The sequence below is a fragment of the Micropterus salmoides genome, unplaced genomic scaffold (genome assembly GCF_014851395.1).
Source record: "Micropterus salmoides isolate LMB-PRFRI ecotype aquatic unplaced genomic scaffold, ASM1485139v1 Ms_hic_scaffold_21, whole genome shotgun sequence".
NCBI lineage: Eukaryota > Metazoa > Chordata > Actinopteri > Centrarchiformes > Centrarchidae > Micropterus > Micropterus salmoides.
In genome coordinates, this window is record NW_024041262.1 from 5,879,025 (window position 1) to 5,893,262 (window position 14,238).

General features: G+C 43.9%; 3 protein-coding genes across 3 annotated transcripts; 1 reads left to right on the forward strand and 2 right to left on the reverse strand.

Annotated features, from left to right (window-relative positions):
* Window positions 1-21: 21 nt before the first annotated feature.
* zgc:194990 (uncharacterized protein LOC568410 homolog) lies at window positions 22-6,347 on the reverse strand. Its single transcript, XM_038735445.1, has 10 exons — window positions 6,213-6,347; window positions 4,488-4,579; window positions 4,258-4,356; window positions 4,058-4,165; window positions 3,743-3,901; window positions 3,377-3,517; window positions 3,174-3,225; window positions 2,800-2,826; window positions 2,290-2,316; window positions 22-1,381 (listed from the first exon to the last, which is right to left on the reverse strand). The coding sequence occupies exons 2-10, from the start codon at window positions 4,548-4,550 to the stop codon at window positions 822-824; spliced, it is 1,236 nt and encodes a 411-aa protein (XP_038591373.1). The 5' UTR covers window positions 4,551-4,579; window positions 6,213-6,347; the 3' UTR covers window positions 22-821.
* Window positions 6,336-12,084, forward strand: si:ch211-250n8.1. The gene is made up of 17 exons (XM_038735444.1): window positions 6,336-6,464; window positions 7,060-7,231; window positions 7,548-7,655; window positions 7,920-7,995; window positions 8,150-8,306; window positions 8,515-8,560; window positions 8,672-8,730; window positions 8,903-8,938; window positions 9,115-9,167; window positions 9,270-9,402; window positions 10,815-11,029; window positions 11,113-11,158; window positions 11,259-11,324; window positions 11,419-11,478; window positions 11,564-11,649; window positions 11,823-11,917; window positions 11,999-12,084. The coding sequence occupies exons 2-17, from the start codon at window positions 7,141-7,143 to the stop codon at window positions 12,031-12,033; spliced, it is 1,362 nt and encodes a 453-aa protein (XP_038591372.1). The 5' UTR covers window positions 6,336-6,464; window positions 7,060-7,140; the 3' UTR covers window positions 12,034-12,084.
* A 59-nt stretch (window positions 12,085-12,143) lies between these two features.
* LOC119915729 (histone H3.3A) lies at window positions 12,144-14,234 on the reverse strand. Its single transcript, XM_038735446.1, has 4 exons — window positions 14,123-14,234; window positions 13,202-13,339; window positions 12,955-13,108; window positions 12,144-12,854 (listed from the first exon to the last, which is right to left on the reverse strand). Exons 2-4 carry the CDS (start codon window positions 13,327-13,329, stop codon window positions 12,726-12,728), a joined length of 411 nt encoding a protein of 136 aa, XP_038591374.1. The 5' UTR covers window positions 13,330-13,339; window positions 14,123-14,234; the 3' UTR covers window positions 12,144-12,725.
* Between the last annotated feature and the right edge of the window lie 4 nt (window positions 14,235-14,238).

Below are 14,238 nucleotides of genomic sequence, written 5' to 3' on the forward strand. Positions count from 1 at the left end.
ACCACTAATGAGACAAGATGGTGCATTTACAGTTCATTTATTTATGTTTGAGGGGGAAGCATTGATATCTTTCGTATTGCACACACACAAACAAAAGCACATCTGCAAAAACAAGCTCATGCCTGACAAGTGTTTGCAGGAAGCTTGAGACAAAGAAGCAAACAGAGTGGGGATTAACTCTTCACATGCGTCAACCCAGTCTGTAATTATCTGCGAGTTAGCAAGCTCTCATCAGCTGCACTGATTGGATGCACGTCCGTTCACAGTGCTTTCATGCTTTTTATAACATCTGTGAAGTGAGTTTGTTCTTGTTCTTCTTTCACCTCTAAGCAATTAAAAAAAGGAATGAAAAATAAATAAATTTTATATAGCCGTTGTGGCATACAAACCTTCAACTCCAATATCTGTGTTTTTTATGTTTTGACTTTGAAAGAAAAATATATGTTTCTTTGTGGGTTAAGGAATTCCATCATTATGGACTTTAAACCCTCTCAAACCTTTTTGGACAATGTGAAGAAAACATTACTGTTCAGCTGTTTTGTGAGTCTTTTTTTCGGACAGCCTCAAAATATTTATCTTTACAATACAAATAGTCAAACACTGCATGTCTCTATGAAGGCAGAGTAACACAAAGGGTAATGCAGAATGATGGCGGTTCTTCTTCCTGATCTCACAAGGCAACCCGCAGACAGAGTCAGACGTTTAGTCCACAAACAGCACACAAGATTCAAATTCACTAAATAATGGACCAGAACAGAAGCACAGACTCTGTGGGTTGCTGAGGATCGGGACAGAGGAGTGATTGATGTGTGTTGAGCAGTTCAGTTCCAGAGGCAGGGCCCGGGGCAGAGGCATGGCTGTCTGACATCTGCAGGCCTTATCACCAGGTCTTTGACCACCTCCACAGTCCCAAACACGGGGTACAGTTCCTCTGTGAACTTCTCACTGTAGGTGTACAGGTGGGAGCGCTTCTCCACATCGTAGAAAGACAGCTGGCCCTGCTCATAGTCCAGGTACACCCCAACTTTCCTGGGCACCAGGCTCTGTGACAGCGGGGTGACGGGCACCGTCAGGGCTTTAAGATCTGTGCCCCTCTCCAGACGGAGGGTCAGGTAGCCTGTATCTGTGTTGAGCGAGCGGAAGCCCTGCCTCACCGCGGATGCCTTGGCCACACCCAGCCGCCAGTCCCGCTCACCGACCTCCACCTCCCAGTAGTGGCGTCCGGAGGCGAAGCCCTCCTGGCCGACGGCACACCGCCAGCCGTCGAAGCGTCGCTGGCAACGCGGTACGGTCCGGCGCTCCAGGCCGCACCGCATGCGCTTTTCATCAGTGGAGATGAGCAGGTCTGGGTTGGCCGAGTCTGAGTCCAGAGTGACTTCCTCTGTGGAGTTACACACCAGGAGGGAAAAACTGTAATATGTGATGAGTGATTATAACGAGGCAAAGAGATGATTTGACTGTAGGGCTGCCCCTCACTAAAGCACATTACAGACAAATACAAAACCGTAATACTGAGCCTTTAAACTGTATATTTTACACGGCACACCAAGTGAGCCGCCTTATATCGGAAAGCGGTAATGACTGAATGTATCAGAACAACAAAATTTTCTTAATTTATTTCAGCACAGTATAATATCCCAGTCTCATAGTTCAAAACGCAGAAATAAATAACGCCACAAGAACAAATACTCGCAGACTTATCACCACGATGGATCCCCACCTGAGTCAGCGTCCCGGCCGGAGGTGCTGTAAATCACCTCGGTACTATTTGCCCTGTTGTCAAACTCCTTTGGTCTCACAGGCTGTGTTCACTGGGAGGCTGCTGAGCCCATTGCCTACTAGCTCGACTCCAGTTCTGGTGCTCATTTTGGAGCCCCTCGCAGGCAGCAAACCTTGTGGTCCTCCCAGCGGTCCACTGCTCTTGTGCTAGTGGTGTAAACAAACACCAACAATCTCCAGTACTCCTAGCTAATGTAAGAACCATGGATGTATAATAAGACCAGCTGAGTTCTAACAACCAGTGTTGGGAGTAACGTGTTACAAAAGTAACGCAATTACAGTGCAAGCTGGTAAGTGACTTCTGTGCTACAAGAGAAAAGGTCCGTGTTGCAACAATCCCGATACTTTCGGCCCAGCCATAACGAGAAGGCGCAGCTCCTGACTGGATTGTTGTTTTTCTGTGACTAACTTAGCTATGAAAAGTTGGTTAAACAAAGACTCTTCTCATCAACTACCAGTTTTGTTGACTATTAGGGGGCAGCCCTACTTGACTGCAAATTGTTTTCATACCTGCAGCATCGCAAATCCAATTCCACACTGTAAAGAAAAAGAATAGGAACTCTTTAAAGCTGCCAGCAACATGATTTATATTATCAGTAGTTCAAAGGAATTTGTGTAAGGTGAAAGACATCGCTTGTAGTTATGAACCCGCAGAGATTTATCTCTGAAAACAGCTGACAGAGCTACTGACTAGTGAAGTTAGCAACTAGCTAGAGAACATGGTGAAGCATTTAGCAGCTAAAGAGCCAGGCTCAACTCAGGAGCTGGTGGAGACCAAAACTACTAAAAATAAGCCATACTATAATGAATTAGAACAAACATCAACCGACATAAGTAAGGAAATATTTTGCAATAGTGAGGTTCTCCTTATGTTGATCATTATCAAGGTAAATAATATTCGGAAGATTCCAGCCCCAGTCTATAGATCATTAATGAAAAGAATCGTTTGTTGTAGCAACTAACATAGTGCTTGAACTTCAGGGTCATGACATTTCAAAAACGGTCAAGATTTCCACTCACCGCTGTGGGGGATGTAGCGGACAGCGTCTGACAGAAGAAAGTGATAAACGTGATTACAAGGAGACTACCAAGAGTTTCATACAGCCCCCAAATCCTTCCACATGCTTCTTTCCCAACCTGATTTTATGCACTGTCCTTTAATCAATTATCGATCCTGGTTGGTTCTAATGGCTCATAAAGTTTCACTACTACTGTATGGACACATACTGTAACTGATAGCTGTGCACACACTAGGGATGGCTTTTCAGTGTCTTGGATGCTGACTGACTTCTTTATAATGTGATGTTTTTTAAGGTGGGGTATTTAAGGTTGTTTACTGCTCTTTATCTTTAACACTTTCCCAAATTAACAAGAGATACTTTAATTGCACTCACCAATCTTCTGGCTCCTCTGCTTTCTCACCAGCCATTGCTTAGTCACATCCTCCTAAACATACACACACACACACACAAAGACAACAGCATGTTTCAAATCCTTTTCACTTTTAATTAAACAAACTAATTTCTTCTTTGGCCCTGGAACAAGACCAATGTTCAACACAATCTACTCGGGGAAATACTGTGACCGACATCCAGACCTTGACAAGGCTGTCAGCATTCAGCACGGCCAGCATGACGAGCTCCATGGCCGGGAGAAGGCTGGGCAGGCGACCCCTCTTCCACTGGAACTCCAGGTCATCCAGCATCATGAGCACAGGCTCCCCTGGCCAGACGGTGGGCTGGGAATAATAATAAACAGTGTCACTTTCTGTTTAATTTGTGACCATAGCTCCAGCACACTGTAAATATGATGCCGTGATTGTCAAGGGCAGGGTTAAGTTTAATCATCTTTATCAGATGCAGGGAGGGAACTGGGTCAGACTTTAATCACCAACCAGCCACCCCAGTCGATGAAAGAAAGGGCTGCCACGCATTATCCTCAACGTCCACCGCCCTATAGTCACCTGAGGTCTGCTTTTAATCTCCCGTGTCCAGTCCAAGATGACTCTTTTGTGGGGCCCCATGTCAGACTCCCCCCCTGCCTCCAGCATGCACAGGAGGTGTCCCTTCCAGTCTTTCTTCTCTGGTTTCTCATACTGGTAGTCAGACAGGATGATCCTCGGCTGAACAAGAAACACAAACATTAAAGTAGAGCTGCAGTGATTAGTCTCCTTCACTATTTTCTGACATTATATAGACAAAACAATTCAGATTGAAAATAATCGGTAGTTGCATCCCAGACCATCCAGTAAGCAACACCAACTGTCGACCGTGCATACCTGTACTCTCTTCTCCAACACAGAGGCCCATTCCACGATGAAGTCACGGCACACACTGGCTGGCCAGATGTCCTCACTCGTCCAGATGTGGCCGAGGACATTTGACCTCTGTGGTAAAGATATACATAACGTAGATGAGCAATATGTGGATGTATCATGTTTGTCTGTGACACATCGCACAGAGGAGGAGGAGAGCTCACCTGGCAGATTTTGTTGAGTTCTCGGGCCAGTTCCATAATAAATAGCTGGCTCTCCACCAGCGGCTCCTTCTTCTCATGTCTCACTCGCTTGCGAGACTCCTGGAGCAAAGAAGCACAAGAGAAAAAGGAAAAGAATAAGACTTGATGAACATTTTGGAGCAAGGTGTACAAATGTAGCACTTGCAGCAAATGTTGTGCTATCAGAGGACAACAGAGTCGTATACCCGTACCTTGAGTCGGATCTTGAGCTTTTTGGCCGGCTCGATAAGGAACTGCAGGCAGTCCTTCATCATGCTGGCAGCCGGAGAGTGAGGCCGATGCCCTGTGGTACAATAATAAAAAGCTTTAGAGCATTGGCACTTGCTCTGTCAAGAGCTGGAGCTGAAGTGCAGCTGACTGGGCTCCTGTTGCCCACGCAAATCGATGGGAGAGCAGAAAACGTTAATTTATGAGAGGTGGCAAAAGGTATGTATGTGGGTAGAGAGAGAGAGAGAGAGACGGGGGAAAGCACTGCAGAACTTTCATCACAGCTCTGCACTTGAAGTCCACAGAGACTCATTATTAGGCACTCTGAGCTTGCATTAGGTGAGGAGGAGGAGAGAAAAGAGGACCCACACATTGGAAGACGAGTGAAAAGAGACAGTCCACCCACTCAGCACACACACAATGCCACAAAATGAGTGGGAAAGAAAGACACCATGCAGAAACAGGCTGAAAAAAATTGCACAGTAACAGGATTTCCTGAAGCGTGTGGGGGTCGATGCATCTTGATCACAGCCTTGAAATTGGAAATTTATTCCCAAGGAGATTTGAGACAGCAGCGCAGAGCGCTTTTAAAACACTGCGGAGTGTGCGGGGGATTGTTGGACCAGTTTACTGTTGATTCAGCAGTCCGCCCCTGCACGTTTGATGTGCTGAGGGGATTTGCTGTTCTTTCTGTGATGTAGGGGTGGCAGCTGAGCCAAAGGACGCTGGTATTGACTTTTTCAATACTGATGAAGATATATGGTTTTGAGGAGTTTTATGACTTTGACAAAAAAAGAAATCTAACAAAAAACATCCAATAGAAGGGCTAAAAGATAAGACTGGAAGTTGACCTTTTAGTGAGCAATATCAGATAGATCTGAATGTTTTTCTAGAACATTACTGATTTCGGGGGATATTTTTCTCAATGATGATGATCACTAAGTAGCTACAGTGACCCTGAAAATGCAGTGGTGAACGAGGTTTTTCACATAAAGAGTCGCGTGTCAACATAAATATAAACTTTAGTCCAGTAGGGCCTCGGCACGTGCGTGAAAGCTATGCCATAAAGCCTGTTAGCTAATTAAGTAGATAGCCTACAGTACTGCTCAATTTAAAATACATTACAGAGTAGAGGTGCGGGGAAATATGCCATTACACGACTCGTCTATCAAACTGTCGAGAGAAGGCGTTTTACATGTTCACTTGTGGTTGATAGAGGGTTTATTTTTTGTAGGTGTAGGTGGAGAAGAGCTGTGTGTGTTGCAGAGGAGCTGGAAGATTAGAGGAAATCTAGGATTATCACCGCTGCTATTGCTGTACAAACCCAGGTAGTGACTTTCTATATTTGGACTGCCAGACCAACCCTGCTTGCAAGTCAGAATTAAAACACGTATAATAGGACCACAATAGACCGCGCGCAACAACCGACACATAATAGCAGATATAATGACTGAAAGAAGGTAAAAATGGCTGCATAGTTTTCTTTATTATCGACCGTCGACAAAATGTATAATTTTGAAATAAGGCCTACTAAGAATAAAGATGAACAAATAAATTGCCCTCGTGCGCACAAGGCTGTGTTTCCAAAGATGAACAACAGTATCACTATTAGCATATAAGGCAGACCATTTATTTTATTTAATCACGCCCTAGGCAGCGGCGGCGTTCGCAAGGTCTATTAAAATGGACGTTTTGAGAAAAAGTCTGACCTGGTTATGGAAGAATTATCCTTTCCGCAGATAACTTCAAACGGCTCCTCTGTGATGTTTTCGCCGAACTCTGAGCCGCTCAGCACCCCGCCATCCTTCCGACCGAGACGCACCTTTTCATCCACACTTCAAGTGCTGCACGAGAGAGACGGAGCGCGCGCTCTAATCCACCGCCAGCTGCAGTTGGAAAGAAGAGCCGCTCGAGGTCGCCACAGCTGAGGAGAGCCAGGGAGTCACATTCTCTTCTATAACGTTAGATTTCTTTGGGTTTATTTGACTGAACTAAACACCATTACAAGCTCACAGTAAACGTTTTTAAAGCACCATTAGACTGCGCCTGTGCTAACACTATCATCTATCACTATCATGCTTATGGCCGATTATTAAGCTAATTAGCTTAAAAGAAACTTAGTTTAGTTAACTAAAGCTGTTTGCACTTTCTGTTAGGCCTATGAGGTATTATCATTATTTTACATTAGCTGTAAGCTGTAAAGATGTAGTGATTTAACCACTTTTTTTCTTGAAGCACCTTTTATAGGCTATACGAATATGTAAAATGATTTCAAACATGAAATAACGTCTCTGCAGCGGAGCACGGCTCTGTATTATCAATATGATCATGTAATAAAACATTAATAAAAATATGGCTACAGTCAACACTGAAGGCAGCTCGGCAGAACAGCAGATGTCACTACAGCCGATAAACACCGGTTCAAAACCGTAGGCTATTTATTTTCAGGGCGCAGAGAGCGTGTATAAAACCTATTTCTCGAGGCAGGCGTTAGCCTACATCATTTGATCTTTCACACAGTTGTCCACTCTCTCTCTCTCTCCGTGTCTGTGGCAGTGGCTGTGGGAAGGTGTCTCGGTATGTTAGGTAGCCTAAGCTATACGGAAGTGTGATAACAGCGCGTGTGGCTGTGTGTAAATGATAGGAGGTCTGTTGTCAACGACAGACTCTCCTCGCAACTGGTCCCCCAACATGGCACCAAAAGACCCTCTACTCTGCACTCTCAAAGGTAAGGATCCACAATAAACGCGCAATGCAAACGTGGTGTTATTGGATCATACTTTCAGTTTCAGAGGCAGCTGATCGCTTCGTCCAGGTATGCGCGTCTTATGGCGACTGTGATCATTTCTGTTTCTGCATACCCCCCCCCACACACACACACACTCAAACAGCACCTGCCAGACCGTTTGTCTTCTGCGCTGCCTGTTGATGTGTGAAATGACGATCGTCGATGATGATCACTTAGGTTGCATGGTATTTGTGGCAGCTGTCACGCTGACAACGTGTCCACTGTCATTTGCGTGTTGTTTTTTCCCCTCTCCCAGTGTGTGTCTTAAACCTGCAGTCAGATGGAGAGATGGTGACAGACACCAACCCTCACCTCGCCTCATGCTGTGAGCTTCTTGAGCTGGTCCTCAGGAAGGGGCTCCAACGTCAGTATCCCTATAATATTTATTAAAATGCAATGCTTTATAGCTGGGTATACCTGCCAACTACATTTGTTGAAATGTCAGTTTATGCTTTAAATGGTTGTTTATTATTAAAATCCCACGAGGCAGAATTTGATGTATGATGTAGTGATAATGTAATGATAAATCATCTGACTACATGTAGTACTACTACATGTAGTACTACAGTACTACATGTGAAATACATTTCTGCAGTATGGACTGAGCGTGTGTTTGCTCTCCCTCCAGAGCCAATTCTCAGTCTGGTACACAGAGACTACTGGCAGTGTTTTGAACAGCTTACCCACCAAGATACCTGTGGCAGGTAACACCATAAAAAACTGGAGCAAAATCAATATTTTTAACATTGTTATAACTACATGCTGTAACAGAAATTGCTCTAATAAAAATTGCACTATTTCAAGCCTTTTTAATATCTGTAATAACCTGCTGATGTGTGTGTGTGTGTGTGTGTGTAGGCTGTCTGCTCTGTCCTTGGTGGTGGAGCAGACCAGAGTTTGCAGGAAGCTGCTCTCAGCTCAGGGCCGGGGCCGCTACCTGCTTAGACTGGCCCTTAGCCGCAAGGCTCTGCCACAGTTCATCACACACCTGCTGCACACACCCAGAGTCCTGGAGGTCAGATACATGGACCAGATACATTTTCTATAATGCAAAATATTTCGAAGTTGATGCCTTTTTGTAGTGCTGGCCGTATGTGTGTTTTCCTGGCATTGTTTGGTGCTCTTTGCAAAGTGTCCACCAAATATGCCCATTGTTAGAGTTAGTGGAAAAGTCTCTCTAATAGATTAAAACAGCTTCTGTTCATACTGTTTCTTTCCTCCAGTGGTACAGTCCGGCAATGTCAATCCTCAGGAATGAGTTGTTTGTGGGTGAGGCTCTTAACTGATTGTTTCCACTAAATGCCGAGCAAAGCTGAGGAAATTCTTGTCACCACTGCCATTCAGTGTCCAACACGAACAACAATTTTTTCCCTCTTCCAGAGCCTTTCATGTCGCTGCTGCTGGTCCTCTCTCACATGGAGTTTAAACTGGACATGGAGGTCAGTGCCAATCCTTTAAATATGCCATTAAAAACTGCAGATGTGCTGTCTATGCAATTTTGAAAAGCCACATGGAATTTTCCATTTGGTGAAAGGCTGCAGCTAGTCTTTTCAAAACACTTTGAAATCAAACAACTCTATGCTAATAACCACGTCTGGTCTCTTCACACAGAATTGCAGTTTTCTGGATGAGAGCTGGCTACTACCGGTAAAAAAACAATGATTATTGTTAAGCAACTTACAGCATCACAACAATATTATCATGGCTTTAGTAGCCATGGGAACTGGAAAATCCCTGGAGAAATTTCCCAGGGCACATTGCAGCGAGATAATGGAATTTGGACACGAGAGGACGGTCTGTTAATTGTTTGTGTTTGTTTCCAGGTGTGTGAGACATATGAAGTAGTGCCCTGTCGGGAGGTGGGGATGGTGTTGAGGTTTGTATCTTCCACTCTCCTAAGTACTTTTTTCCCCATCAAGTATATCCACTCATAAATAGATCCGTCCAACCTGCTGCATCGTCTCCCTCCGTCTCTCAGGTATCTCAGTGGGCGTGTCTTTGTCCTCGAGCTGATCCCTGGTAGTCAGGCTCATGTGGACAAGTTTATCTGTCCTGGTGACATTATTGATGTGATCAACGGGACCTCGCTGAGGAATTCCAAGAATGGACAGGTATCCTCAAGCATTTAGTGTCATGTGGATGGAACATTACAGTTGGCCTTTTTGGCAGCAGATAAGCCACAATAACAGGACCCTGAAACTGAAGCAGACATGTTAATGTTACACCTGTGCTACTGTGACATATCAAAAATTCTTTGAAAAAGGCCTGTATCACATGAGTAGGTTGTTTATATAATGGTAATAAACTTTATTAATTAAGTACAAAGTGCTTCACAGAGACACAGAAGAATCAAATTAAATACCACAGTGAATGATAAAATGCACGGTACGTTATATAATACAGAAATAATGACAAGAAAATAAAAACCAATAAAATAAATAGGCAGCTCAAATAAAATCCGGATATGCTTTCCAATAAAAGTACGTTTTTTAGAAGCGACTTAAAAGAAGAAACTGACTCAGACTGCCTAATTTTCTCAGGCAGGTCAATCCAAGACTCTGTCCCCTTCAGTTTTCAGCCTGGCCCTGGACACACCTGCCGGAAGATCTCAAACTGCACAAAAGTTCATAAGGGATTAAAAGGTCCAAAATATAATCTGGAGCCAGGTCATGGTCTTAAAATCAACCCTAAAACTAACAGGGAGCCAATGTAAAGAGGCTAGAACACCTCTTGGTTCTGGTTTGCCTAGCAGCTGAGTTCTGTGCAGTCTGTAGTCGTTTCAAAGTTTAAAGCTGCTACACTAAACGCCACACAGGGGACTTTTTCTCAGAACTGTGTTATGCACGTGTGTATACAGACTGTTTGATAGGCATCTCCCTGATTCTCCTGTTAGTTTTGTGGCATCAGTTAGGGTGGGACAACTTACAATTTAATCATTTTTATTAATACATGTAGGTAGGTGAAATTACGCAATTCCCAGGTTAGCTGCAGCTAAACTGAGCAGGGCTCTAATCAGCCAGAAAACGCCTGTGCGGGTGTGCAGGACTCTTTTTGTTAACACAATCCCACTTGAAGTTTACAATAAGGCCATAACCTAAACAGGTGAGAACAGCAGAGGAAGTGATTTTTGATTCTATTAAAATGACCTAGATGCAGTACACTGTAATGTTGAAAGAAAACATAAACAATGGAAATAAATCGCCGTTTTGATAATTTTTTAAATATAGCATTTAACTATATTTAAGAGCATCCAGTCCCACAGCCCTGCTAGTACAGATGTTCAAATCAGCTGTGAAATGTACACACATAATGATGTTGTTTATGGACAGATGGCACAGCTCACATTCTGTGTGTGTTGCACTATTGATTGAACCCATGAGACACTGGCAAGTCACACCCTTGACAAATCCTACAAGTGTTAATTTAAAAAACCTGCCACTATCAAAATTGTGTTTACATTTGCTGCAGTACAAGCCTTAGAGCTTGTGTACAGAGTTACAACACATTTTCTCTATTTCCCCAGGCAGGTGTGGTTCTGTCTCGGCTGAAGGGCTGCCCTCTATCCATTGGCGTTCTGCGATGGAGGGCTCAGGATGGAACAGTGTATCGGCCCCTTATCAAACTCCTACAGGCCCTGAGGATGGAGAACCCAACACTGCAGCTCGGTCCTGCTCCCTCCCAGCAGTCAGACACCAAGGACCAGGACACCTCCCCGTCACAGTGTCTCAGAGAGGGGAGGCAAGTTGGTTACCAAATATTTAAGGATGACGTTTCTGTGTTTACTCTTGACTTTAAGACTCTGACCCTCCTCTCCTCAACAGGATTGTGTACATTGTGCAGTTCATGGGAAAAGCAAACATTGGAATGGTGAATAATCACTTTTGGTTTACAATTTAATATATGTTCAATCATTGCATACCATATATATGTTGGTCTCAGTTGATGTGATCATATCCTTTCCTATTAGTTTGGCGACAAGGAGGTGCTGCAGCACGCCATTCCACAAGTGTTGCAGAAAAACCTGCCTAGCAAGGTAATGAAACCTCTCCTCTAGCTCATGTATTATGTCATGTTCTGCAAACACTTCAATATCAACATGGGCCAAATCAGTGCAACTTGTCCTGCAGGAAGTGCTTTTAGACATGAAGGAAACACATTTGACATGCACAGACAGAAACAGTAAACTGGTAAGTAGCAGCATGATTTCAAAACTTCTTTTTTAGTAGAAAATGTGACAATTAATTAAAAGTCTCAACACATTGACTTCCTCAGGAGCTGTTTGAGCATCACTATCCAGAGATTTCATGTGTGGGAAGATTCAGTCAACCAGACTACACAGTATTTGCATTCTGTGTGGCGTAAGTATTAAACATACCCTGTGTAGCAGATGCCAATGACAGATTTTCCTATCATACAAGTGTCTACCTTGCCCCCCCCCCCCAGACACATGATGTAATACACAAGCCATTACAGCTCTGTTGTCATTGGCTGGACACTGATGTCATCTAAGTGTGATTGGCTCCATTCACAGAGACTCCCTAGAAACCCCACAGCCAGCAGGCTTCTGCTGCGTGGTGCTCAGAGCCAACACCATCAAGGAGTGTGAGGAGATTGTCTGCCGTATTGGTGAGGCAGTCATTTTTACATGGTCATTTATAAAACTTTACATGTTATGAGATATTGAAACATGTCCTCCCCCCCCCACAGCTACTGGTTTCAAGCATACCGAGTGGTTTGTATGACTGAAACTCTGTTATGTTGTAAATAAATGTAAGATGTGTAGAGACCATAAACATTGCATTACTTTCTGAATATTGCAACTACATTGTAAAGCAACCACAGAACACAAGTCTTTACTCATAGAGACCTTTAATAGAAAGACATGTGACAACATTTTCATAAATAGTATTAAATGTAGCTGCCAAGATTTATGTTGAAAAACATGTAAAAAGCAGTCCAGAAAAATACAGGGAGGTCTGCCATGCTCGTCACAGAGTGTAGAGTATCAACTGTTGCAGTCAATACAGACACTGCCGTGAGACCTGTTGAGCAAGACATGCTGGCATTTTGTGGTAAATGGTTGATGGGTGAGGGAACCCTGGACCCCCCATGGAAGATGCGAAGAATTATCCTCACATAAAAGGACAACTCCCATTCCCAGAGGATGCCCAATACACACAAAGAACAGAACATGTGGTATGGTGGTTTACATGTAGTAATGATCCATGATGAAATAGGTAGCTACTCCTACTGCAACATCCTACCTACCAAGTATTCTCAGGCTTGTGGAATGATTGTAAATTGTCCCAATCTAAAATACGATACAAAAATTCAAAAAAGAACTTGTAAAAAACACCCAAGAAATAAAAATGCCACAAAACGGTTAAGTACGATAAATAGGATAATTTGTCTTAACACAGCCACAAGTAGCTGCTTAGGCCCTCTCTCCCCTTATCCTACGAGCCAGCTGGATGTCTTTGGGCATGATGGTGACACGTTTAGCGTGGATGGCACACAGGTTGGTGTCCTCAAACAGACCCACCAGGTAAGCCTCACTGGCTTCCTGTTGGAAAAAGACAAACTCATTAGGGTCACAGCAACTACTGTGCATATTGGCCCAACAGTACTAGGACTCTGAATGTTAAGTTTTACATCTTATTCACCTGAAGAGCTCCAATAGCAGCACTCTGGAAGCGCAGGTCAGTCTTGAAATCCTGGGCAATTTCTCTCACCAGGCGCTGGAAGGGCAGCTTACGGATAAGCAGCTCAGTGGACTTCTGGTAACGACGGATCTCCCTCAGAGCCACAGTTCCAGGCCTAGACAACGGTAGAGTTAAGTTTAGTATTCAAATATGTAAACACGAAAGGAATACATGCCAGATTAAAAAACGTATGAGTTGATTGGGGCACCTGTAACGATGGGGCTTCTTCACTCCCCCCGTGGACGGGGCGCTCTTCCTGGCTGCCTTGGTAGCGAGCTGCTTCCTTGGCGCCTTTCCTCCGGTGGATTTACGAGCAGTCTGCTTGGTACGGGCCATCTCGTACTTGCTACAGTGAGAGAAACCGATATTATCTTAGTATGACCAATTTCAGTACTAAACGTTAAGCCAATTGAAAGAAACTCATGTTACAGATCGGACACGCTAAGACGCTAACGTTAGCCTACGATTTAATACAGCTCCCCTCCCCCAAGATTAATGTAACCACTGGGAGGCGTTTGCTTTGATACGCTTCTCCCTATAAACACTGTTCTAGTCCAACGTTACCAGCAAGGCCTAATTAAGAGTCATCAGTAAAACTAAATCATGTCTTCGCTAAAAAGTAATGGCACCATTTATCTTCAACTGTTTAAGACAAGCGCGCTGCAAACACTAACGTTAACTGCGTTAGCGTCTCACTCTGCGCCTGAAACATACCAACCCAGTTAGTCAGTCTTTGCTTTTCTACTCCGCCATTTTTTCAGCTTCTCATTTCTCTCCCAGGCGACATTGACTCGATTCAGCTCTAACGTTACATACATTAGCTTCCATCTAATTAGCTAATGGCTCGTATTAATAGGAGTTAAACTTCAGCTGTTAATTTCAGTTGACGTTGGGCTTGTTTACGCTATACTAGTTTAGCGAGCTAACTGTGACGTTTAACTAGAAACGTCAATTGTGGGAGATTCCATTGTTCTATTTTTAGCTAGCGTTAGCATAAGCAGGTCGACATGTCGGCCTGTCTCTCAAACAACGCCTGTAAACACAAACATGATTCCCAGATACATAGCACGGTAATGACAACAAATCCATGTACTTTTTAAAATAGCAAGGACATATAGGTGATATTTACCTTTAGGACGTCGGTTGGTATGAAGCAATAGCTGTGGCTAATAGTGCGGTGACCGCTGAAAACGGTTTGTAATGTGTAGAGGAGGCTGCGGCCGAGTATTAATACTTTTTTGTGAC